The sequence below is a fragment of the Lolium rigidum genome, chromosome 6 (genome assembly GCF_022539505.1).
Source record: "Lolium rigidum isolate FL_2022 chromosome 6, APGP_CSIRO_Lrig_0.1, whole genome shotgun sequence".
Lineage (NCBI taxonomy): Eukaryota > Viridiplantae > Streptophyta > Magnoliopsida > Poales > Poaceae > Lolium > Lolium rigidum.
Window position 1 is genome coordinate 122,327,489 of NC_061513.1, and position 26,053 is coordinate 122,353,541.

The 26,053-nt window shown below is 41.4% G+C and overlaps 1 protein-coding gene and 1 long non-coding RNA gene across 3 annotated transcripts; one reads left to right on the forward strand and one right to left on the reverse strand.

Moving 5' to 3' along the window:
* Positions 1 to 11,865: 11,865 nt before the first annotated feature.
* LOC124666568 lies at positions 11,866 to 13,938 on the reverse strand. Its single transcript, XR_006990932.1, has 2 exons — positions 13,637 to 13,938; positions 11,866 to 12,244 (listed from the first exon to the last, which is right to left on the reverse strand). It is a non-coding gene; the product is annotated as an uncharacterized LOC124666568 (long non-coding RNA).
* Positions 13,939 to 14,238: 300 nt separating this feature from the next.
* LOC124660919 (eukaryotic peptide chain release factor GTP-binding subunit ERF3A-like) lies at positions 14,239 to 26,026 on the forward strand. 2 transcript variants are annotated; one of them, XM_047198767.1, is made up of 17 exons: positions 14,239 to 14,514; positions 14,681 to 14,731; positions 15,094 to 15,177; positions 16,539 to 16,650; positions 17,866 to 17,911; positions 18,199 to 18,270; positions 19,738 to 19,800; positions 19,881 to 20,035; positions 20,174 to 20,238; positions 20,498 to 20,648; positions 21,866 to 21,971; positions 22,073 to 22,208; positions 23,113 to 23,177; positions 23,571 to 23,756; positions 23,831 to 23,903; positions 25,312 to 25,423; positions 25,695 to 26,026. In XM_047198767.1, exons 1-16 carry the CDS (start codon positions 14,313 to 14,315, stop codon positions 25,377 to 25,379), a joined length of 1,635 nt encoding a protein of 544 aa, XP_047054723.1. In that variant the 5' UTR covers positions 14,239 to 14,312; the 3' UTR covers positions 25,380 to 25,423; positions 25,695 to 26,026. The 2 variants fall into 2 exon arrangements, with proteins under 2 accessions (XP_047054723.1, XP_047054722.1); XM_047198766.1 differs by having other exon boundaries at positions 25,312 to 25,395.
* Positions 26,027 to 26,053: the final 27 nt, after the last annotated feature.

A 26,053-nucleotide genomic window follows, 5' to 3' on the forward strand; every position in this document is an offset into this window, starting at 1 on the left:
ACAGTTCGTGACGTGCTTGTCCGAGGAACCACGTCAGTGACTGGTACTTCTTCTTCCTCATCACTAGTGAATAAAAAATCGACAGTATAAAAAGCACGACAAGATATATCTTTCGAGTACAAAAAAAAAGGGGGAGGAGAGATATAGTCGACTTACGAGCTGATGAGGGATTCAACATAAGGATCGTAAGCTGCCTTCGGATGAGAAGGAACAACTTCTTCAGCCTTAGAAATGCCAGAATCCTCGGCATCAGTCCTTTTCCTTTTGTTCCTTGGAGAAACGAGCGGGAGGAAGGGATTCGGTCGATTCAACGGCTTCGGACTCAACTTCTTTCTCATGAGAAGCCGCAGATTTGTGAGAACCCGCGACTTCACTTTCGAGAACGGAAGAGCCTTGAGTATCTTCGGCAACAATACCCATTTCTTCGACTTCTCCATCCTCGGGAAGAGGAGGAAGGGAAGCCATAGTAGGGTGATTCTACAAAAAAATAGCGACGAGAGGGAAAAATAGCGAGATATTAATGCAATGAGATGCGAGGAAAAATTCAGAACAAGATAAAAAATTCGAGAAGGCAAAATACCTCGGGGAGAGGATTGGTGGAGCTGTAGGGTTCCACGCGACAAGAGGAAGGAATAGGATCCCTCTTACTAAGCGAGGCAATTCTTCGAATAAGCTTCTCCAAGTCCTTCACAGAAAGATCATTGGAGAGCCTATTGGCGTCATTGGCACCAGAATACGTCCAAAGGGGATTTTTGCGAGCCTGAAGAGGCTGCACTCTAATCCTAAGAAAATAGGCTGTGATTTGGACACCAGATAACTCTTTGCCTCGAGTATTTTGGAGCTGATGAATACGAGACATAAGAGCTTCTGTCGCTGATGGCGTGTATTTCACACGTTCGTTGGGCAACCCCAAGAGGAAGGTATGATGAGCACAGCAACAAGTTTTCCCTCAGAAAGAAACCAAGGTTTATCGAACCAGGAGGAGCCAAGAAGCACGTTGAAGGTTGATGGCGGCGGGATGTAGTGCGGCGCAACACCGGAGATTCGGCGCCAACGTGGAACCTGCACAACACAACCAAACTACTTTGCCCCAACGAAACAGGTGAGGTTGTCAATCTCACCGGCTTGCTGTAACAAAGGATTAACCGTATTGTGTGGAAGATGATTGTTTGCAGAGAAAACGAGTAAAAACAAGTATTGCGATAGATTGTATTTCGAGTAAAGAGAATTGGACCGGGGTCCACAGTTCACTAGAGGTGTCTCTCCCATAAGACGAACGGCATGTTGGGTGAACAAATTACGGTTGGGCAATTGACAAATAAAGAGAGCATGACAATGCACATACATATCATGATGAGTATAGTGAGATTTAATTGGGCATTACGACAAAGTACATAGACCGCCATCCAACCGCATCTATGCCTAAAAAGTCCACCTTCGAGGTTATCATCCGAACCCCTCCGAGTATTAAGTTGCTAAACAACGGACAATTGCATTAAGTATGGTGCGTAATGTAATCAACAACTACATCCTTAGACATAGCATCAATGTTTTATCCCTAGTGGCAACAGCACAACACAACCTTAGAACTTTCATCCATTGTCCCGGTGTCAATGCAGGCATGAACCCACTATCGAGCATAAGTACTCCCTCTTGGAGTTAAAAGCATCTACTTGGCCGAGCATCTACTAATAACGGAGAGCATGCAAGATCATAAACAACACATGTATAACTTTGATAATCAACATAACAAGTATTCTCTATTCATCGGATCCCAACAAACGCAACATATAGAATTACATATAGATGATCTTGATCATGATAGGCAGCTCACAAGATCCGACAATGATAGCACAATGGGGAGAAGACAACCATCTAGCTACTCGCTATGGACCCATAGTCCAGGGGTAGACTACTCACACATCACACCGGAGGCGACCATGGCGGCGTAGAGTCCTCCGGGAGATGAATCCCCTCTCCCGGCAGGGTGCCGGAGGCGATCTCCGAGGATCCCCGAGATGGGATCGGCGGCGACGGCGTCTCGGTAATGTTTTCCGTATCGTGGCTCTCGGTGCGGGGGTTTCGTCACGGAGGCTATTTGTAGGCGGAAGGGCAAGTCGAGAGGCGGCACGGGGGGCCCACACCACGGGGCCGCGCGGCCAAGGGGGCCGCGCCGCCCTAGGGTTTGGCCACCCCGTGGCCCCTCTTCGTCTCGTCTTCGGTCTTCGGAAGCTTCGTGAGAAAATAGGCCTCTCGGGCTTTTATTTCGTCCAATTCCGAGAATATTTCTTTACTAGGATTTCCGAAACCAAAAACAGCAGAAAACGACAATCGGCACTTCGGCATCTTGTTAATAGGTTAGTTCCAGAAAATGCACGAATATGATATAAAGTGTGCATAAAACATGTAGATAACATCAACAATGTGGCATGGAACACAAGAAATTATCGATACGTTGGAGACGTATCAGCATCCCCAAGCTTAGTTACGCTCGTCCCAGGCGAGTAAAACGATAACAAAGATAATTTCCGGAGTGACATGCCATCATAAACTTGATCATACTATTTGTAAAGCATATGTAGAGAATGCAGCGATCAAAACAATGGTGATGACATGAGTAAACAAGTGAATCATAAAGCAAAGACTTTTCATGAATAGCACTTCAAGACAAGCATCAATAAGTCTTGCATAAGAGTTAACTCATAAAGCAATAATTCAAAGTAAAGGTATTGAAGCAACACAAAGGAAGATTAAGTTTCAGCGGTTGCTTTCAACTTGTAACATGTATATCTCATGGATAATAGTCAACATAGAGTAATATAACAAGTACAATATGCAAGTATGTAAGAATCAATGCACGGTTCACACAAGTGTTTGCTTCTTGAGGTGGAGAGAAATAGGTGAACTGACTCAACATCGAAAGTAAGAGAATGGTCCTCATAGAGGAAAAAGCATCGATTGCTATATTTGTGCTAGAGCTTTGATTTTGAAAACATGAAACAATTTTGTCAACGGTAGTAATAAAGCATATGCATCATGTAAATTATATCTTATAAGTTGCAAGCCTCATGCATAGTGTACTAATAGTGCCCGCACCTTGTCCTAATTAGCTTGGACTACCTGGATTATCACCGCAATACATATGCTTTAACCAAGTATCACAAAGGGGTACCTCTATGCCGCCTGTACAAAGGTCTAAGGAGAAAGCTCGCATTTGGATTTCTCGCTTTTGATTATTCTCAACTTAGACATCCATACCGGGACAACATAGACAACGAGATAATGGACTCCTCTTTTAATGCTTTAAGCATTCAACAACAATTAATTCTTTTCTCATTAGAGATTTGAGGATGTTTGTCCAAAACTGAAACTTCCACCATGGAACATGGCTTTAGTTAGCGGCCCAATGTTCTTCTCTCACAATATGCATGCTCAAACCATTCAACTCGGTGTAGATCGCCCTTACTTCGGACAAGACGAACATGCATAGCAACTCACATGAAATTCAACAATGAGTTGATGGCGTTCCCCGATAAACATGGTTATCGCACAACAAGCAACTTAATAAGAGATAAAGTGCATAATTACATATTCAATACCACAATAGTTTTTAAGCTATTTGTCCCATGAGCTATATATTGCAAAGGTGAATGATGGAATTTTAAAGGTAGCACTCAAGCAATTTACTTTGGAATGGCGGGAAAATACCATGTAGTATAGGTAGGTATGGTGGACACAAATGGCATAGTGGTTGGCTCAAGTATTTTGGATGCATGAGAAGTATTCCCTCTCGATACAAGGCTTAGGCTAGCAAGGTTATTTGAAACAAACACAAGGATGAACGGTACAGCAAAACTCACATAAAAGACATATTGTAAACATTATAAGCCTCTACACCGTCTTCCTTGTTGTTCAAACTCAATACTAGAAATTATCTAGACCTTAGAGAAACCAAATATGCAAACCAAATTTTAGCATGCTCTATGTATTTCTTCATTAATAGGTGCAAAGCATATGATGCAAGAGCTTAAACATGAGCACAACAATTGCCAAGTATCACATTACCCAAGACGTTTATAGCAATTACTACATGTATCATTTTCCAATTCCAACCATATAACAATTTAACGAAGGAGAAACTTCGCCATGAATACTATGAGTAGAAACCAAGGACATATTTGTCCATATGCTACAGCGGAGTGTGTATCTCTCCCATAAAGTGAATGCTAGGATCCATTTTATTCAAACAAAACAAAAACAAAAACAAACCGACGCTCCAAGAAAAAGCACATAAGATGTGGCCGAATAAAAATGTAGTTTCGGGGAGGAACTCGATAATTTGTTGATGAAGAAGGGGATGCCTTGGGCATCCCCAAGCTTAGACGCTTGAGTCTTCTTGATATATGCAGGGGTGAACCACCGGGTGCATCCCTAAGCTTAGAGCTTTCACTCTCCTTGATCATGTTGCATCATACTCCTCTCTTGATCCTTGAAAACTTCCTCCACACCAAACTCGAAACAACTCATTAGAGGGTTAGTGCACAATATAAATTGACATATTCAGAGGTGACACAATCATTCTTAACACTTCTGGACATTGCATAATGCTACTGGACATTAGTGGATCAAAGAAATTCATCCAACATAGCGAAAGAGGCAATGCGAAATAAAAGGCAGAATCTGTCAAAACAGAACAGTTCGTATTGACGAATTTTAAAATGGCACCAGACTTGCTCAAACGAAAATGCTCAAATTGAATGAAAGTTGCGTACATATCTGAGGATCATGCTCGTAAATTGGCGTAATTTTCTGAGCTACCTACAGGGAGGTGGACCCAGATTCGTGACAGCAAAGAAATCTGGAACTGCGCAGTAATCCAAATCTAGTACTTACTTTTCTATCAACGGCTTAACTTGGCACAACAAAACTCAAAACTAAGATAAGGAGAGGTTGCTACAGTAGTAAACAACTTCCAAGACACAAATATAAAACAAAGTACTGTAGCAAAATAACACATGGGTTATCTCCCAAGAAGTTCTTTCTTTATAGCCATTAAGATGGGCTCAGCTGTTTTAATGATGCACTCGCAAGAAATAGTATTTGAAGCAAAAGAGAGCATCAAGAGGCAAATTCAAAACACATTTAAGTCTAACATGCTTCCTATGCATGGGAATCTTGTAAATAAACAAGTTCATGAAGAGCAAAGTAACAAGCATAGGAAGATAAAACAAGTGTAGCTTCAAAAATTTCAGCACATAGAGAGGCATTTTAGTAACATGAAAATTTCTACAACCATATTTTCCTCTCTCATAATAACTTTCAGTAGCAACATGAGCAAACTCAACAATATAATTATCACATAAAGCACTCTTATCATGAGTCTCATGCATAAAAATATTACTCTCCACATAAGCATAATAAGTTTTATTAGTTGTAGTGGGAGCAAATTCAACAAAGTGGCTATCATCATATATAGGAGGCATATTGTAATCATAAAAGAAATTTTTCTCCTCAATGCTTGGGGGACTAAAAGGATCATGCTCATCAGAGCCAGCTTCCCCAAGCTTAGAATTTTCCATAGCATTAGCAACAATGGTGTTCAAAGCATCCATAGTAATAACATTCCCATTAGCATGCATATAAAGTTCCATGGGTTTTTTAATTCTCTCTTCAAACACATCATGTCCTAATTCAAGATAAAGTTCATAAAGATCTCTCATATTTTTGTTGTTTTCCATTATGCTTAACTAGTGAAATAAAAACATGCATGATATTAAATAAAGTAAAACAAGTAACTAATTTTTTTGTGTTTTTGATATAATGCAGCAAACAAAGTAGTAGATAAAATAAAGCAAGACAAAAACAAAGTAAAGAGATTGGGAAGTGGAGACTCCCCTTGCAGCGTGTCTTGATCTCCCCGGCAACGGCGCCAGAAAATATGCTTGATGGCGTGTATTTCACACGTTCGTTGGGCAACCCCAAGAGGAAGGTATGATGAGCACGAGCAGCAAGTTTTCCCTCGAAAGAAACCAAGGTTTATCGAACCAGGAGGAGCCAAGAAGCACGTTGAAGGTTGATGGCGGCGGGATGTAGTGCGGCGCAACACCGGAGATTCCGGCGCCAACGTGGAACCCGCACAACACAACCAAACTACTTTGCCCCAACGAAACAGTGAGGTTGTCAATCTCACCGACTTGCTCGTAACAAAGGATTAACCGTATTGTGTGGAAGATGATTGTTTGCGAGAGAAAACAGTAAAAACAAGTATTGCAAGTAGATTGTATTTCAAGTAAAGAGAATTGGACCGGGGTCCACAGTTCACTAGAGGTGTCTCTCCCATAAGACGAACAAGCATGTTGGGTGAACAAATTACAGTTGGGCAATTGACAAATAAAGAGAGCATGACAATGCACATACATATCATGATGAGTATAGTGAGATTTAATTGGGCATTACGACAAAGTACATAGACCGCCATCCAACCGCATCTATGCCTAAAAAGTCCACCTTCAGAGTTATCATCCGAACCCCCTCCGAGTATTAAGTTGCTAAACAACGAGACAATTGCATTAAGTATGGTGCGTAATGTAATCAACAACTACATCCTTAGACATAGCATCAATGTTTTATCCCTAGTGGCAACGAGCACAACACAACCTTAGAACTTTCATCGTCATCGTCCCGGTGTCAATGCGGGCATGAACCCACTATCGAGCATAAGTACTCCCTCTTGGAGTTAAAAGCATCTACTTGGCCGGAGCATCTACTAATAACGGAGAGCATGCAAGATCATAAACAACACATGTATAACTTTGATAATCAACATAACAAGTATTCTCTATTCATCGGATCCCAACAAACGCAACATATAGAATTACATATAGATGATCTTGATCATGATAGGCAGCTCACAAGATCCGACAATGATAGCACAATGGGGAGAAGACAACCATCTAGCTACTGCTATGGACCCATAGTCCAGGGGTAGACTACTCACACATCACACCGGAGGCGACCATGGCGGCGTAGAGTCCTCCCGGGAGATGAATCCCCTCTCCGGCAGGGTGCCGGAGGCGATCTCCGGGATCCCCCGAGATGGGATCGGCGGCGACGGCGTCTCGCAATGTTTTCCGTATCGTGGCTCTCGGTGCGGGGGTTTCGTCACGGAGGCTATTTGTAGGCGGAAGGGCAAGTCGAGAGGCGGCACGGGGGCCCACACCACGGGGCCGCGCGGCCAAGGGGGGCCGCGCCGCCCTAGGGTTTGGCCACCCCGTGGCCCCTCTTCGTCTCGTCTTCGGTCTTCCGGAAGCTTCGTGAGAAAATAGGCCTCCGGGCTTTTATTTCGTCCAATTCCGAGAATATTTCTTTACTAGGATTTCTGAAACCAAAAACAGCTAGAAAACAAAGAATCGGCACTTCGGCATCTTGTTAATAGGTTAGTTCCAGAAAATGCACGAATATGATATAAAGTGTGCATAAAACATGTAGATAACATCAACAATGTGGCATGGAACACAAGAAATTATCGATACGTTGGAGACGTATCAGTCGCCTTCTTCTCTTCTTCGGAAGCTTCGGCGTCCCAGGAGTAGCGGCGTTGAATTTTTACGTTTCCGTCGAAAGGAACTATGTTGTGTTCCACGGAATTGGCGCTTTCTTCGTGTATATAAAGCCACCTTTTGCGCCATCCTTGGACAGAGTCAGGAAATTTGACGTCGAAATAATCGACATCGGTTCGAACACAGATAACTACGCCACCTATGTTGTAGGTGGCGTTGTGGGCGCCATTGCGGCGAAGGCAGAAAATGCGCTTCCAGAGAGCCCAATTGGGAGCAACTCCAAGAAAGCATTCGCAAAGTGTGATAAAAATAGAAATGTGAAGGATGGAATTGGGGGTCAGCTGGTGCAGCTGAATCCCATAGACAAAGAGAAGACCGCGGAGGAAATCATGGATTGGGGTAGAGAGACCGCGGATGAGATGATCAACGAAACTAACCCGATACTCCATTGGAGGCTTGGGGTAGCTTTCTTCGCCGGGAAAGCGGATGGCGTCTTCCTTCTTCATCGAGCCGAGCCTCTTCGAGCATATTGACATCTTGGTTGGAGATTTTGGATCTCTCCCACTCAAGATCTTCGGCGGCCATCTTGGACTCCGGAGTGTTCGTGGCGAGTCAAACGCGCACGCGGTGGCATCAACGGCAATGGGTCGAGCAATGTATGCGAGTGCGGGAAATCAGCAAGAGTTGGGCGCAGGGGAAGATTTGCGAAGAGGAACAGGTGAGCGGCGCAAGCGAGGGATGAACGGAGGTTGAAGACAGGTTTATATAAGAATTGGGTGAAGCGGTGTGCCGTTGGATGAGGAAATCGTGTGGTGAGAATAGATCTTCTAGATACAAGGGCAAAAAAGTATTTTTACTGGGATAGGCGTTACCGTACGTGCGCCAGAAAAAGCGGAGGACGTGTGTCCCCCACTTGCACGACATGTCAACGTGGTGGGAACAATGGACCCACAAAGCAGAAAAATCTCGACCATTGATAGAGTTGAAGAAAATTTGACAAGGGAAAATATGTCGACAAGAAAAATAAAAGAAGAATGGCGACAGGATAAGTTATTTGCATATTTCGAGAGCCTTTGGACAGAAACAAGTTTTTGCCCAAATGCTCGGGGGCTACTTTGAAAAAAAGTAAAATTTCGAGTATGACAATATAGAAAATGTTGAGTCTACAGTCAAGCACAAGTTCTTGGCTGTAGCCTCGGGGGCTACTCCCATCGGGAGCGCTGTTCGCGCACCCGAGAGATAAAAAAAAAGAGAAAGAGAAAGAGAAGAAGAAAAAGAGAAAAGAGTTCATATTGAGAAGTAATGACAATATAGTGACAAGGTGGACTAAAATGTTGAGCCTACAACCAAGCACAAGTTCTTGGCTGTAGCCTCGGGGGCTACTCCCATCGGGAACGCTGTTCGCGTGCCCGATGAAATTAACGAAGAAGAGAGTATATTTCGAGTTATAATTAACTCTACATATACTCCCATCGGGAGAGCAATATAAGTCATATTTGACTCAATAAAATGTGCCATTCCAACAGCCGGAAAAGCACTCGACAATATATTCTCGGAACGCCAAAGTTGCGATCAATTTCCGAATGCCGCAAAATTGCGAAGGTAAGACCCCAGATTCATTCTGCTGGGCGTGGCATCGCCAAAGACTGCGCTCTGCTACTTTTATCCGTATCAACAGATACGAAGAAAAATCCTAACGGACGCGTTAGGTACCCGATAAATTTGACTGGGACTCGACAGAATGGTAAGACCTTAAGCGGCACCTGTCGAAGTTTACACCAGTATTCCGAGATCATGTCCGGGGACGTGATTTTGAAGTAGGTTTTTGCGGATTGCCACTAGAGCAGTTAACTAGTACCTGATCCGTCAGATGAACTAGCCCCAACTACCAATATCCCTGTACAATATAGAATTTTATGAGAAGAAATATAAAAGGTCAGAACTTTCGAATAAAAATAAACAGTGGAGATTTTCCCTGACTCTATGATTCAAGCAAAATCTCGGGGGTACCGACATAGGCATCCCAAATGGGCCTCGCCGAATATAGTACCCGGGGTTTATTGAAGGCCCACTACCCGAAGAATAAGAAGACTCGAGAGCCCAAGATGTATTTAAGGAAAAGATAGAGTTGTAATAGGAAGTGTTATTTGTAATCTGGCGGGATGAGTTAGAAACCGTCCCGGACTCTGTAACTTGTACAAAACGAAACCCTCGGCTCCACCTCTTATATAAAGGGGGAGTCGAGGGACGAGGAGATCATCGAACCATTGTCTGCAAACCCTAGTTTTCATATTCGTCGAGTACTTTTCGGCTGAAACCTTCGAGATCTACTTGCCCTCTACTTCTAACTAAACCCTAGCCTACAATCCATAGGCATTGATAAGTTAATCCCTTGTCAGTATGTACGTAAATTGGCTAAAATTTCTGATACGTCTAAGTCATGTTAAAAATTCAGTTTTGCTGCAGCAAAAATTCTAGACAGATTTTGTCTTTCAATGTTAGATCTATTTTTTGAGTATCAAAATGATTTTTACTTGAAACTTTTGATATGCTTTTCAGATTGTGTTGTAATCCATATGCCCCTGATCCATATCATGTTGGTATTTGTGAGTAGATCCTCATGTTTCTAAGGGCATATGATGAATTAGCTATAATTTTCATATAATATCTAATGAGTATTTGGTCAAGTTTTTATTTTTTTGTGTGGTTCTATGATGGTTTTAGCGAATGTCGACTGCATATTACTTCACCTATATGGGTCCATAAGGTTACACTTTGATGTAATGACGAGAGTTGGAAGGGACGGAATGACGGAAACCATTTTCTAGTACTTTGAGTTGCATTAATGGGGTTGATCTCGGGAACCAATGAACTAGCTGCTATGGTGGGACATTTATGTCTTAATGATTCTTATATTTGCTCGTAAAATGGCTCTAGGACGCATCAGAAAGGGTGTATTTGTTTATATCTATGGCTGCACCTAATTTCTAAAGGATTGAAATTTGACAAAATATTCACCATGTTGTGTATATAAGTTCACACACACATTGAGTATGTGCTCTTTCTGTACAGATGATTGCGCTTTTCTCTCATTGAGAGCAATTATTTGTTGCTGGTTAATTTCGGTATTTTATTTTATTGCAAAGTACGAATAAACACCAAAACTGCTACACCCTTTTTTGTTTTATTTGTTAAACTTACTAATCAATATCTTCAGACTAAAAAGTAAGGACGTGTCTAGGGAGCAAATGGAGGCTAGTTTGTCTAATCAAACCCTCACTCTAAATATGGAAAGTTTGCACACGAACGAACATTAAATGCACATTACTACATGCAACTATTTAAAAAAAAGTCATAACTCATACACCGTATATCGGAATTGTGATCCGTTTTCGCCGTTGGTCCTCTCGCACCAAGATCTTCGAAACTAGATATCATTTACATATGTTTCGATAAACTTTTTTTTTTAAATCAACTTAGTGTTGCGGCAAAAGCAACTTAGTACAAAGAGTTGCTTACATTATTATTTTTTTGTATTTTGTAGTACAATTATTTTGTAGGGGACAATTTACCATTGCAAAATGCAACTTAGCTCATGTGTGACAACAATAAAAGCGCCCTCAAAATACAACTTAACACATGTTTGAAGCAATAATTTGCAGTCTTCGTGGAATCCGATGCCGCGAGGTACAACTCCACGTCGACCCAAAAATCAGCCCTAGGGTATACAACTTAGCGCAAGTGTGAAGCAACAATTTACTATCTACGAACGTGCCTAATGAAATGTGTGAGAAAACAATTTATTGTATAAAAAATACAACTTACCTCCTACATGGAACAATAATACCGCCGAAAAAATACAGCTTAGCACATGTATAAAGAAAATAATTGTTGTATTTATGGAAGCCACCACCACGAGTTAAAACTCCACCTCGATCAAAGCAGATGTGGCTGGTGTTTTCTTGTTTCAGCATACAATTTTGCTTTGTTTTAGTTACAACCTAGTTGGTAAATGGATGCAACTCGGGATAAAAAGCAACATGTTGCTAGTGGTGTTTTAATTGCAGCCATGCCGGGGTATGCAACATAGTAATAGGTGGTATCCAACTTAGCAATAGCGGGGTATCTAACTTAGCACTATGCGGTATATAACTTTGCAATAACAAGGTATGCAACATAATAATAGAACCTACAAAACTATCCCCTCCAAAAAATACACTCCAGGGTTGTTCAACAACTTAATACATTTCAGTAAGCAACTTAACACATTTTCAGTAAGCAACTTATGTAGTAAAGGTAACCAAACTTAATTGAAGTTTATGAGCAACTTTAATTGAAGAGTAGTAGTACACTAGTACGTAAGTTAAGTACAATTGAATAAACAACTTGGGTCAGACTGGAAACACACAAACTAATAACAGAACATTCAAAAACTACCCCTCCGAAAAATACTCCATGGATAGTCAGCAACTGAACATATTTCAATAAGAAACTTAACTAGTAGAGCTAAGCAAACTTAATTAAAGTGTATGGGCAACTTTGATCAGTTAGGGAACACAGTAATGGATCATACTGCAACTTAAAATAAAAAGTGTAGTGAACTTAGTCTATATAATACATTTGAGGCTTAGCTAAAAGCTTGTTTAGCTTAATAAGTTTTGCGGGGGACCCTCGATTCTACCAAGCTGCACAGAAAATGGAACTGTCAATCTTCAGATGGTTTTGTACAAAACAACAACAAAATGTGAAGAAAAGAACAAGGAAAAAAGTCTACAGATGCAACTATAAGTAATCAACTTAGTTTGAAATGGTGGAAAGCAATCTAACCAAGGTGACAAAGCAACTTAGTCTACTTAATGAACCTAAAATACATTTGGCAAATCGCAAACTTAATTGTGTAGACAAAAACAAACTTGTCTAACTTCCAAACCAACTTACCAAAATACTGAAAATCAACTTTGTTATGGTAAAACCAACTTAATTCATTTCGATAGCTAACTTAGGCATGTTGAAAATACAACTCAATTAACCGAAAGTAGCAACATGTGCATGTTGCTCCCAAAAAAAAGGAAACTGACTAGACTAAAAAACATAACTTAAGCATGTCATTATAACAATCTTAATTCATTTCGGTAGCCAACTTCGGCATGTTGTATTTCCCCTTGGTCGGATTCTAGCATAATACCAGCGTTTGTCCTGGTAACCGTATTTTGCGCGTGAGGCCAGTAAATCTACTTGGTTGGATGCTTTATTTTTCCTTAGCTCTTGGTTTTACCGCGGAAAATATCACACAACGAACGAGGTTCGTTTTATCTCCGGTTATAACTGTTGGTGACTAAGACCCCCCAAGCGGGGCCTTAGGGAGCAAATTTCCGAAGTTGGGAGAAATCATCTTAAGCTAAAGTAAAGGATGCACCTTCATAATTTTACTACTAGGCAAAAAAAAAAAAGGTTCACGTCAATTAGCATTGCATGTAGGGAAAAAAACCTACTGTTATGAAACTGAGTTTAGACTGCCACAAAAATTATCAAACCAAAGTGAAAGCAAAGCATAATATGCATAGACGAAAATGTACATGTAATTCACCATTGCAGTCATAGACCATCCAGTGCCCTTCAAGTTCATGCGCTCAGAACTCTGAAAGTGGCCTCAGTATCCCCATTGAGAATTCGTGGGACCGGAGCCACTCTGACTGCCGAGGGAACTCCTCATCATGGTCAACCACTACCCCATGAACTGTACCTGTGTGACCTTCCTCGTATTCTCTAATACAATTTTATTTCAGTTCAGTTCCAAATGCAATGGAAGTGGAAATCCTTTGCTATGAAAATTACTTCATCAAGCGTCTGATGTTTATGTTGTTTAACATTGATGCCAACTGAAACAATAAAGCAGGCATGGGCAGCAACGACTCTGTTTCAACTAGTCACTAACATGTGGACGGGGTGATCCAGATGTATCCTCATTTATCCCCGGTCGAAACAAAAGCAAGGCATGAGCAGCACTTATGTATGTCGCTAACAGAGATGGAAAGGAAACTGAATGCGTTGGAAATTAATGATTGATTGTTGCTCACCTACACGTAACACGAGTCGCTTGGGTCGTCGGATAGGTCCCCAGCAGGCCAGCACTAGGGTTGCTGTTTTGGACCGCTCCAGCACCAGACCTCCAGATCCGTGGGACTTCTTCCGCGATGAGGTAGTGCTCAACCTCATGGGGTGGGGATGAGCAACACCAGACCCGATACGTCCACGGGAAACCGGAGGAGAGAGACGGAAGCGGCTGGTGCGGCAAGGGATTTGGGGGTAGCTTGCTAATGCTTGAATTCGGAGCGCGGCGCTTGATTTCGGGGCTTCACCGGTAGATACTAGAACACTGGACGCGTCATTGAGAGTCGATCGGACGGACACAAATTGAGGGCTCGTTTTGACAAACTGGCCACCGTGCACTTATTAGCACTTGGAAAAAGTAATACAGTTAATCACGCCTTGACGGTTTGGCTGCACGCGGAGGAAGAAGCCAAGTCGTTTTTGTGTTGGAACCCTGCTGTCCGTTGGATTGAATTGGACGGTGGATACAAGGGGTCAAGGCAAGGTATGCTTTGCCTGCACTGGATCTCCGCCGCCTCGCGCTGGATTGGCTTCTCCATCGGCAGGTGCCGGGATCCCCTCCGCAAAAACCCTAAACCGGCAACACGTTAGCAAGCCAAGGAAGAAAAAAAAAAACCAACCGCCTCCGCTTGTTCGTCAGAGATGGAGCACGACGGCGAGATGGCGCCGCCGATCCCCTCCCACGCCACCGCCTCCGATGCGGATGCCGCAGCGGACGACTGGGCTGCGCGCGATGACTTCGAGGAGCCGCCAGCGGGGTCCCACTCCCATCCCGCGGCCGCCGCGGCCGCGGCTGCCGAAGAAGATGCCCGAGAAGCGGCACTGCTAGCTCCTCCTGCCGAAGGTATACCCCGTCCCTGTCCCGATTTTATTCTGCGCCGCTGTGTAGTTGCTGGCTCCGAACGTTGGATCTGAGCTCGCTCGGTGCGGATCTACGGGCTACTGCCATCGCAGATTGCGCGCCTCTGTTTAACTTGGATGCTGTCTAATTCGTTATCTTCTACTCTCAGATATCAAGGAAATCGAATCAAATCTCCAGTCACTGGAGCTGCAGCCAAGTGGTATGTATGGAAGCTATTTTTCTGGTTTTCAGCTAGTTTACGTGTGACTAGTTTTTGCTCATGTTTTCATGAGTGCTCTTTGCTCTAATTTTAGACTCAGTTCGAGTGGAATAGGCCTTGGCAATTGATGTCATCAACTTGCTTGAGGGAAAGCGAAGAATTCAAACATGCTGTGCATAAAAAATGTCGTTACCTTCAACTGGACCACCTTAGCCATTTTTGACTGTGCTACGACAGTAGTTTTAGGCATGATAGTTCTTTGTTGATTATACCTTCTGTGTGACTGCGAGTAAATGGATATTTGTTACTGCATCTTTAAATCCTCTTGTACCTTGCCTAAAATAATCTTTTATGTTGTTCAGATGCCCCACAGGACAGTGTTCAAACGGAAGCAGAGGAGCGAAATAGAAAACGGCACTTGAATGTTGTGTTTATTGGCCATGTCGGTAAGTGTTCCTTTAATTTTGCCATCCTTTCATCTAGCAGGAATGTAAAGAGGCCATTGACTGGGCCTCCGTGTTTGGGTAGCATTATTGTGAACCTTGGTCCCCAACAGGATATCTACCGGTCAGAGGAAGGCCAGATGCCATGGCTTGAAGAAAACTAGCGTTTCTAGAGTAGAGGTATAGACATGTAGTTTGATGAGAGAACGCGAGGGAGAGATTTCTTTCCTGAGCAATAACATCTCAGGGCATCTTAGGATGCTACACCTTATCTAGAATATTGAATCAAAATATATCTTCCGGTACTAATCAAGATCCTAGATTCTGGCTTGACTTTCTTTAGCTCCTTTTTATCTCTGAACTCTAGTTTGGCCAAACAATTACTGGACACCGAAGTCAACAGAAAATTCGAATAAACTTATAATCCCAGGACTCGTCTTGCACATGACAACTCATTTATTCCATAATGAGCTGTTGACAACTCCTTGCTTGACCCTGTAATGAACTAGTGTCAACCACTCAACCTCATTGCTAGACTTCTCGTGCACATTTTCGCTGCGCACCAATAGACCATCTGGGTTACAATGCTCCATGCCTATCGTACTGCTGCACACACACTGCACCTGCTGCTAGAGTTGTTGTCCACAAGATTACATGACAATAAGGCATAATGCTGGTGTCATATCTTGATCAGCTCAGCTACAACAACATTTTTAGGTGATGATGAACAGCTGGTACATGTTCTGATTCCGTTGTAACAGCAGCTTGATGCCATCGTAACTTGAACCATGGTACCTGCCATGATCCGAACTATGGATGATACATTTGTACCGCGTCAGTTGACAGTTCAGAGAAGATGGCTCTGCCACAAGGGTAACCTCCATGTGTGTTTGCCTTCCCTGGGACAGCAATAGTTGCTTGGTCTGGTCTAACATAATGCTGTTCCTGTTTGCCTTGTTCCCTGCATCAGTTTCCTAAGGTCTAGTGGGGATCTTTTCTTCAGAACTTCTGTGGATATGCTGACCTTGCAACTTACCCCAAAAGCTTGTGCCACATCATTAACCTCCCATCAAATGTTTGAATTGGCTCCAAAAGGATTAAAGATCTCAAGAAGCAAATTTATGTTGACCTTGTTACTAACCTACTATTAACATGCATATGTTTGATATGGTCTCCCATTCTTCTCTTTAATATATTTTCTCCTTGTAGAGGACTACAGGAAAGTGTTAAATCACTTCTATGTTCCTTCAGTCATCTGTTACTAACCTACTATTGTATTGACATGCAAACACCCTCCTTAACGCAGATTTTTACTATAGTTTAAATGTCCTTGCCTATCTCGTCTAATTTTTCTGTGGTTCCAGATGCTGGGAAGTCAACTGCTGGAGGTCAGATATTGTTCTTAAGTGGTCAAGTAGATGACCGGACCATCCAAAAATATGAAAAAGAAGCAAAGGATAAAAGCCGTGAGAGCTGGTAAGGTCTTGCTTTAATGATGTATCATAGGTCCGTGGTATTGTTTGTGCTGCACAGTCCATATGCTTATTCCGTTTAGTCACATAAGGCACAGCTCACCGAAGATGATTTTTTACCACTTCATTTTTGTTACTAAGGCTACTTCTCAGAAAATCTGAGAATAGTTGTACTCATCCTATCGTTTCAAAAAGAAGATATTCAGGATATTATCTGCTTAGTTCCACCAGCTGACTATCATTTCCCCTTTTGCCATTATATTTGATCAAAATAACTCAAGATCTTGCCTATTTGTGCAAATTGTGGAATAAGTCTTAGTGAAGATGTGATATGATATCTACCACAGAACTATATGATACATTTGTCTTTGATTTTTGAATGGGAGCCTTTGCAAGCATGCTGGCATTGACATCCTGATAATACCTTCGTTGAACCGCATGAGTTGTGACCTTGTTAATTAGGTAGTTCATGATATATATGTTAAAGTTGAAGCAGCATGTTATGTAATTGTATATCTGTAACAAGAAAAAGTTTCCTACTCAGAGTTGCACCATGCTCATTGCATTATGTTTTTCTCATTTATGTTAGCCTGTGTTCAATCATACTTTGTCCAATATTGTGTAGCCTTGAAGGCTTGAACTATCATTCATATAATTTTCCCTGTCTTCTCAAATTTAACAATGGAATTTCCTTGCTTGTTTATTACATTTTATTTTATTCACATCAACTAAAGAAGGCAAGTATCAGTTTTTTTTTGTAGTAGAGAGTGTTGTGTATCAGTGTATGTCACTTGGCTAAGTTCTTTCCTGAGCAGAACTTTGTGAAAAATGAGAACTGAAGTTATATGATTGAAAATAAGCTTATGCATGAACGATACTGCTAATACCCAGTAACTTTGTTTCTGGTAATGCCAATCAATCCATTGTCTTTGTTAGGAAAATTCCACTTTAAAGCATGAAAATTTCATTGTTATTGTTAGGACATGATTTGTCCACTTCAGTTTTCTCTTTATGCTTTGCGGTTTGAAGTTGTAAGTTTGTCCTTACGGCATGTTGGGAACCTTTTGGTACATAGTTTGATTATACTTTGGTGCATTTGGTGGAGTTACTAACTTAAATAATTTCAAGGAACTTAAAGAAAATAAGTCCTGGTTTACACTGGGCATTTGCAGGCCCTCTGTTGCATGAGGCTGAGGTCTCAACTGTCTTTGTTTCACAGGTACATGGCGTACATTATGGACACAAATGAGGAAGAACGGGCAAAGGTATATTTCCGTGAAATTGTTGCACCCATCCTTATAGATTATTTTTAAAAAAGGCTGCTGGTGGCTGCATTATGTTTAGTCCACAAAGACCTCTGTTGAAAATTTTCATCAGGATACCTTTTGCAGCTTTTCCAGTTAGCTCAGCCTAAGCATGTTAAATACTTCCATTTGGAGTTTATTTAAATTTATGTTTTTTGTTGATAGCATGTGCTCTAAATTACGTCCGAATTCAGCTTGCTTTACTTGTCATGATTGTGGACATGTGTGCTATTTTTAATCTACTTCAGGGGAAGACTGTTGAAGTTGGGAGAGCTCACTTTGAGACTGAAACGACAAGATTCACTATTTTAGATGCACCGGTAACTTTTTTCTCTTTCATATGAGCTACTCCCTCCGATCCTAAATAAGTGTCTGAAGCAGTCATTATGCAAAAACAACCTCGAGTTTGTTATTGAATCGGCCCGCACTCCATGTCTCTGTCTCTCGTCTCGTCAGACTCGTCAGCGCACCCGCCCCCCGCATCCACCGTGACAAAAAAGGAACAGATTTTCCAAGGAACACATCTAGGAGGATGAGAGCGGCATCACCGCACACCGCTCAGCTGTAAGTGGGGGAGTTGGCCGGCCGTAGTGGAAGGGAGTCGTTGCCGTCATCAGGAGGTTGGGGATGTCGCCGGCCGCCGCAGCTCGGGGAGGTGCTCGCGAAGGTCGCTGGCAGCAGCAGCTCCATTAAGGCGACCACCATCTCCTCCTTGTCTTACCGTGGCGAGGTCCACACTCCAGAGACACCGTAGAGGTGGCCCTCCTTTTCCAGCGATGGCTGCTGCAGCTGCCTGGGTTGTCGGCCACGGCTGAGGATCGAGGCAGGGAGAGAGGCGGGGGGCACCGGGAAGCCCAGGTCGACGGGAGGCTCCATGGCGGCGGTTGGGGATTTGACCTGCGGCTGGACAGGAGCTCCCAGCTCCAGACGTCGAGTACCAGCGCCGGCGGGGCGGAGGTTCTCGATGCCGGCCTCCAGATCGAGGGAGCGAACGGTGTGGAGCAGATTGAGGGAGAGATCGAGGGAGAGATAGATCGGGACGCCGGCCTCCAGATTGCGATGTGCACGGGCGAGAAGGGGAAGCACCGTGGAGTACAGGCGTCCCGATCGATCGCTAGATGAGGAATCGCAATGTGTTTCATTCTGTGAATTTGGAAGGGCTTAACTGTAAAATGTGATTTGTATTAGCCTCCCGACATTTTTTTAGGATCGGAGGGAGTACTTGTTTGCATGTATTATGGTAAGCGGGCTCATAGCTTATTACTTTGAGTTCATTAAACTATGAGTTTATCTTTGTGTTGCTTCATGGAACAATTAACCTGGATACAGGACGGTCTCGGTGTCATAGGATGTATTTGTAGCAAAACTTCGTAATTTAAAGTGTACAGTTCACTCATTTTGATCTACATTTCTAGCGTATGGAAAATCCACTATGATGAGTTTTTTTTGTTCTTTCTTGAATCAGTTGAAATCGATTGCACATTAGTGCGTACTCCTATGGAATTATTCTATGTGGATTCTTGTCATTCAACTGCATGTGTTATTGCTGTCTGCATCATTACAGAAACAATGTTCCTGTCTACATATCTGCATTTTCATGTTTTTAGAATTCAGGTTACTATTTTGCGTATATCAGTTCATTATGCACACCCTAGCGCAATACATGCAGCTCTCATGCTGTAATAAGTTACTTCTAATTGTCAGCGATTGTTTATCTATCACTTTGATGTTTTCCTGTATGTTTCTTGTTTATATATTTGCTGAACTCACATTTATTGCCGATATAGGGCCACAAAAGTTATGTTCCGAACATGATAAGTGGTGCATCTCAAGCTGATATTGGTGTTCTGGTAAGCAAGTCGAAACTAAATTAGAGACTTATTTGCTGTCATTCGAGCTTGAGATAACTGACATTTTTTGCTCTCATCAGGTGATATCTGCTCGAAAAGGTGAATTTGAAACTGGGTATGAAAGAGGAGGACAGACTCGTGAACATGTGCTGCTGGCAAAAACTTTAGGTGTTTCTAAGTTGATTGTGGTCATAAATAAGATGGACGACCCTACTGTTGGATGGTCTAAAGAAAGGTATAATTGTTGGTAACAAATATTCTAAGTATTAATACTTTAAATAGTTATGGAAAAAATATCATGCCAGGTATATGTTCCTTTTGGTGTCCGCCAGGTATATAGGCTTGGTGATGAGATTATTCTTTTTATTTTCAGATATGATGAAATAGAAGGCAAAATGACTCCTTTCCTTAAATCATCAGGGTACAATGTTAAGAAAGGTAATCGATCGGTGATGGTGGTCCGTTCATTTTAATTTTGGAACATATCTATAGTAGAGGCTGTATGTCAAATGAATTTTGGTACTTTTTTTTGTCTGATTACTGAAATTTGATGCCTAAGACACTTTATCTTCATTTTTAATCACTTCCAAATTGAAACATCAAATGTACTTTGTACCGATCAGCATTATTGCATTAACAAAAAATGTCATGATGTGCGGCAAATGTTTAACCTACTATTTTCTTGCATCTTTTACAGATGTCCAATTTTTGCCAATATCTGGTCTTCTGGGAGCTAATATGAAGACCCGAATGGATAAAAGTACCTGTAAATGGTGGGATGGCCCATGTCTATTTGAAATTATGGACTGCATCGAAGTTCCTTTACGAGATCCCAAAGGTCCAGTAAGGTATGACTGTACTGCTTATTGGGAAATATAACTTACGAACTGTCTATACCTGTCCTTCCGTCCGAATGACCTGCGTGCTGCTGGATGGCTTCCTGCAGCGTTGGTTCGTGAGCCAAGACCATTTATATTATACCCATAGAAATACGAGATCATGCCCTTACATCCCAAAAGCTAAGGGGTAGTTTTTTTAAAAAAACTAAGGGGCGATGCATGGTCCAGCAGCCGCTGCATATGGTGTTTTGACTAATAGTGCTACCATGCTATGTATAGCCGGCTGTATGCAAACAGCTCACTGCCCGAGTGAATGTGAAGCACTGCATTTCACAACAAGCTTTTTTCATTGGTTCTGTCAAGCTACTAGAAGCCTACTAATTGTTACTTGAACAACTGGATAACTACATCAGCGCTACAATGATAACTAACAATGTGTCAATAGTGTAACAGCTGGGTAAAAAAGTATATCAGCACTATAATGATAACTTGTACATGAAAGACTGGGTTAACTACTATACCAGCCCTACGCTGGTAACTGGTAATTGAATGTTGGGTCTGAGGCAGCACAAGGTTGTGGAGGAACAACTCCACCTTGCTGCTACAATATGGACAACACAAACGTTGAAGGAACCACTTCAATGTGCTGCGCTGGATATCGCTCTAGGGGTGGGGGCTGTCACGAGTTCAGTCCAAAACTCTTTAACACACAAGATCCAATCCAAGATCTAAAACAAGAACACGAAGTTTTTTTATTGATAGGTAAAGGGTACATAGTCTGTTCCATAGCTATAGGTGAGGACCTCTATTTATAGGCCACATGAGCCTCCACTACTTAGCTCTACTTATAGTTAGAAGGTTCTAGAGAATACTACTTTAAACTAGGAAAGCAAACACAAACAACATGGTTACAACTCACAGTAGAACACTCTAGAAACTACAACACACATGACTAAAGGACCAAATTACCTATAATATAGTAGAAGTGTGTAGAAGCTAGTACTGGGTTTTACTTCTGTTTTATTTTCACTACTGTCCCTCGTCGTAAGGTGATCTAAATTTATGAAGTAAATCCATTTATTGGTGCATGAAGAATCCTTATTGCGTGGGACTTCTCCATAATCTTCTTGTCATATTAAGTGACTGTAATCCCTTTCGGCTAACATTGCATATTTTGCTTGATAATTATGTTGAATAATGTTAACAATCAAGGTGTACATATGCAGGATGCCAATCATGGATAAATATAAAGATATGGGCACTGTCGTAATGGGAAAAATTGAGTCTGGGACTATCTCAGAGGGTGATAATCTGGTGGTTATGCCAAATAAGGTATCAGTTTTTTGGATGATTTATTTTGATGGCAAGCACCTCTTAAATGTTCTTCAAGAGTTGGGGTATCTGATCTTTATTCGCTTGCTCTTTTACTAAAGGCAAATGTGAAAGTCATTAGCATATACTGTGATGAAGACAAGGTTAGAAGTGCTGCACCTGGTGAGAACGTCCGTGTCAAATTGTCGGGAATTGAAGAAGAAGACATTGCTGCTGGTTTTGTTCTATCAAATGTTGGTAAGTTTTTTTTTTTGAACTTTCAAGCAGATTGGCAAGATTATCTTTGATGCTTTCCCTTGGATGAAGTCTGCCTTGTTTGATAATTACTAGTTTCTGTTACTGCACTTTTTTTTTTGGCATGGGGAACTCTTGGTTTAATATTATCAGGCAGTGGAAAATCTCATTAGATGCATGTCTACCATATCTCAAGTTGCAAGAGAGCTTTCTCGAACTCCTGAACCCTGCTACTTCATGCATCTTTCCATCCATGATACATATACTTCACGTGTCTCCCACTGAAACAGGAGAATGTATTCCCTATAGGCTGAGTTCTCTGTTGTTGCGTTCTTATTCATATTTTTGCTGTGAGAAAAAGAATGAAAAAATACATTACTCGCTATGTAAATCAAATTAATATAGATGGAGTATGTTATAGAACGTTTGTCCTTTCACCTTTTGTTTCACGTGTTCTGGAACACAGAGTAAATTTCCTTTCTAACTTGACTAAGAAAATAGATAATGTGGAATTCCCAATTACACAATAGTCAACCCAAATGTATTAGCATGATTCACCAAAGCGTGGTAAACTACAGTTGCAGAACTCGTGGATGCGCCAATCTTAATTTGTCGACAAATCATGGAAATGCCAAACAAGTGAAGCGTGCCCTATATTTATATTATCCATGTATCCATTTCATGTTCCTTGGGAGTCTTGTATATTCTCCTGTTACTGTTTTGCACAGTGCCAATGCCTATCCTAGTATCCTGTTACAATTAGTTACTCCTGACTAGGTATTTTTGTTAGAACCTTGACTCTTTCCATAAACATGACTTAATTTTGCCCTTTGGAGCACTTGAGCTTTTTTGTTAACTGACCTGTGGGATATTGCATGGTTGTCAATACTTATTCGTGTTCTTGCAGGAAATCCTGTTGGTGCTGTAACTGAATTTAATGCTCAACTGCAGATACTAGAGTTGCTTGACAATGTAAGTTCCCACTAGTCAATATGGGGTTACCAGATAAAGATTGTGTTTTGCTCTTTTACTTGGCAATATTTAGTTTGCTGTGTTCAATATCTGTGATCCATGCTGCTTCCTAGAGGTTGGCTGTTCATTTCTGACTGGCCTGGAGGTTTTTGGTTTTTAGTGCTGTCAGTGGTCAAACAAACTTTAGGTTAGAATCATACAAAGCATACCATACTGCTGTTAAAACCTTCAATTTTATATGATCTTACTTCATGATATTACTGTATGTTCCCCTTTTCCATTATCTGAATGGTTTGAAAAGATATAAAGAATATTGTCATTTAGTCTTCTGGTGGCTATGTATATGCGTAGTCGAGGAGTGTGAGATTTTATACTATGTTCTTGCTGCAATAGGCAATCTTCACTGCTGGCTACAAGGCAGTGCTGCATATCCATTCTGTAGTCGAGGAGTGTGAGATTGTAGATCTCATAGAGGAAATTGATCTGAAAAGGAAGAAAGAAAGTGACCCAAAGAAGAAAAAGCCAAAGAGGAAACCACTTTTTGTGAAGAATGGAGCTGTTGTTGTTTGCCGTGTACAGGTTATCCCATAAAACCATACCTGTGTCAAAATGTAAGCATTTTATATTTTCTAATCATCATGGTTCTGCATCAGGTCAGTAACTTGATTTGTATCGAGAACTTCTCTGACTCTCCTCAGCTTGGAAGATTTACACTCCGGACAGAAGGCAAGTACACACTTATTTAGTTGTCTTATTTTGTCTTGTGCTGAATACAGATGGTTTAAGTTATGTATTGTGCATGTAATAAAGTGGAAATATCCAGTGCTTCCTCCCCTTAGGGTGTTACCTCTAGCTAGAGGTTTCAGAACCCAAAAGTTTCAAGATGTAGGAGCATCACATTATTATATAACAATTTTTAAAAAAAAAAACTAATCTTGACAATGGAAGGTACTCCGTATGAAGTTGATACGATAGGGGCTCCTGATCTTCACGGATTTAAGGATTAATAACGAAGTAAACTAAAAAACACAACCCGAATCCTTTGGGAATCTGACTCAAATCAACAACCTGTAGTTGAAACCGAATTCAACACACTTGCTCCGTGGCAAAGTTTCTGGGCTTCTTGGTCCGAACTGTCTTGGCCTGGGCTCGCTGGGATACTCAGGCTCGAACTATCCGGAGCTTCATAGCCCAGAGCTGGGGGCGGCTTCTCTTTATCTGTCTCAATGCTCCACACTTGTATGAAGGAGCTTTTTTTTCCTTGGCTTCCATGGTTTTCTCTTGGATGACTTGATTGCTGATGCATACTTGACTTTCTCGTTTGCTTGTATCCTTTTTCCTTCAAACTTTAATGTGCAAAAGGTAGTATGCCATCTTGAGAGTGGTAGATGGTCACATGCAAAGGAGAAGATTCACTTTTGTATGAAATGCTATGTCCATGAGTTGTTCAATAGGGTAGACACTTGAACTTCAAGCGCATGACATGGTGATGCCCATGAAAGTCACCGTCCCAGATGGACAGAAGACTGATGCTGTGCTGTGTTTCTAACCTAGAAATGACCAGGAATATCTGATACCGCTTCTTCCGTGACGAGTTTTTCGGTGTTTCGACTGGGCCTGGATGGTAGTGCAATGGGCCTTCTACTGACCTGTTATCTGATATCAGGGATCTAATAGAGCCCACTCGAAACAAACACGTGTGGTGTATTAAATAGCAATGTTACATAACGCCTGACAAAATGTTTTCTTATTTCATTCAGTATTTTTTTTATCTAATTACAATCTCCTTTGTTAGGTTAGTTTTGTTATTCTATGATAAAGTACGTAACTGTAAGATAACACAAATGCGGATAGATTCCAAGCCACATATTTTAACCATAATGGAATGTCAAACTATAGGTTGACTTGCTAAAGCTGAGATGCAAAATGCACAAGCAGTCATCAAATGCTATGTTTCTTTTGTCAGATTCAACTTAGCAAAAGCTGTAGCAGGTGTTGTATACTTATCTTTTGAAAGTGCCAAGTAATTTGGTTGAATCTAATGAAGTAATGATATTACTGTTTTCCCTGTTTGACTTGTTCTTGATGTTTCTCGGACTCTGCCAAGCAACCTTACATGTTGAATTGGTCGCAGGTAAAACAATTGCCGTAGGAAAAGTTGTTGCTGTTCCACCAGCTGGGAGCGCAACATTCAAAGCTTAAGCCAATTTTCCAGAGGGTGGGTACAAGAGAACTACTTTGTGTGGGTCAGTTCTAAATACTTCTTTTTTGTAGCTTGGAGATAATAATTATCTTGAAAATTACAATGGTTATACCTGTACTTTTCCACTTCAACGTTGCAACATGTACTTCAAAATTTGGCAGTTTACAATACCTTATTTTAGCCAACACAGAGATTTGAATACTGGAAATTTGTAGCCAAATCAATGGATGGTTTGGGTACATACTCAAATAGTATAGGTTGGTCTTGTCTGTTTCATCATTATTTTATATTTACACTGCTATATTTGGTGCCAGGGGAACAGCAAATTTATTTGCAATGAGGCACATTCTTCCACCAGGTGTGATCAAGAAAGCTGGATTGCATATTTTACGCCAGTTTGCTTAAATGTTGAGGCTGTACAACCATACTCCATGCACCTCGGCCTCCATAACTAATGCATTAGAAGTTTACTTGTTTACTACCATTATGAAAATTTTGATTATTGTTTGGAGGTTATGAACAGTGTACATTGTATTGCAGTGATGTACTTCAGGTTTGAAGGGAATGTAAATCTTTGGTGGAAGAATTATCTAGCCCTTGCCTGTTTATGTCAATATTATAAACATTATCTTGTATTCGTGATCTATGTCCTGTGCAAAGAAAGAAGTTTAGA

Coding starts and splice junctions, on each gene's coding strand:
- LOC124660919 (XM_047198767.1), top strand. CDS start 14,313: ATGGAGCACGACGGCGAGATGGCGCCGCCGATCCCCTCCCACGCCACC. Junction 17,912..18,198: donor ATGAGGAAGAACGGGCAAAG/GTATATTTCCGT, acceptor AATCTACTTCAG/GGGAAGACTGTTGAAGTTGG. Junction 20,036..20,173: donor GTTGGATGGTCTAAAGAAAG/GTATAATTGTTG, acceptor TTTTATTTTCAG/ATATGATGAAATAGAAGGCA.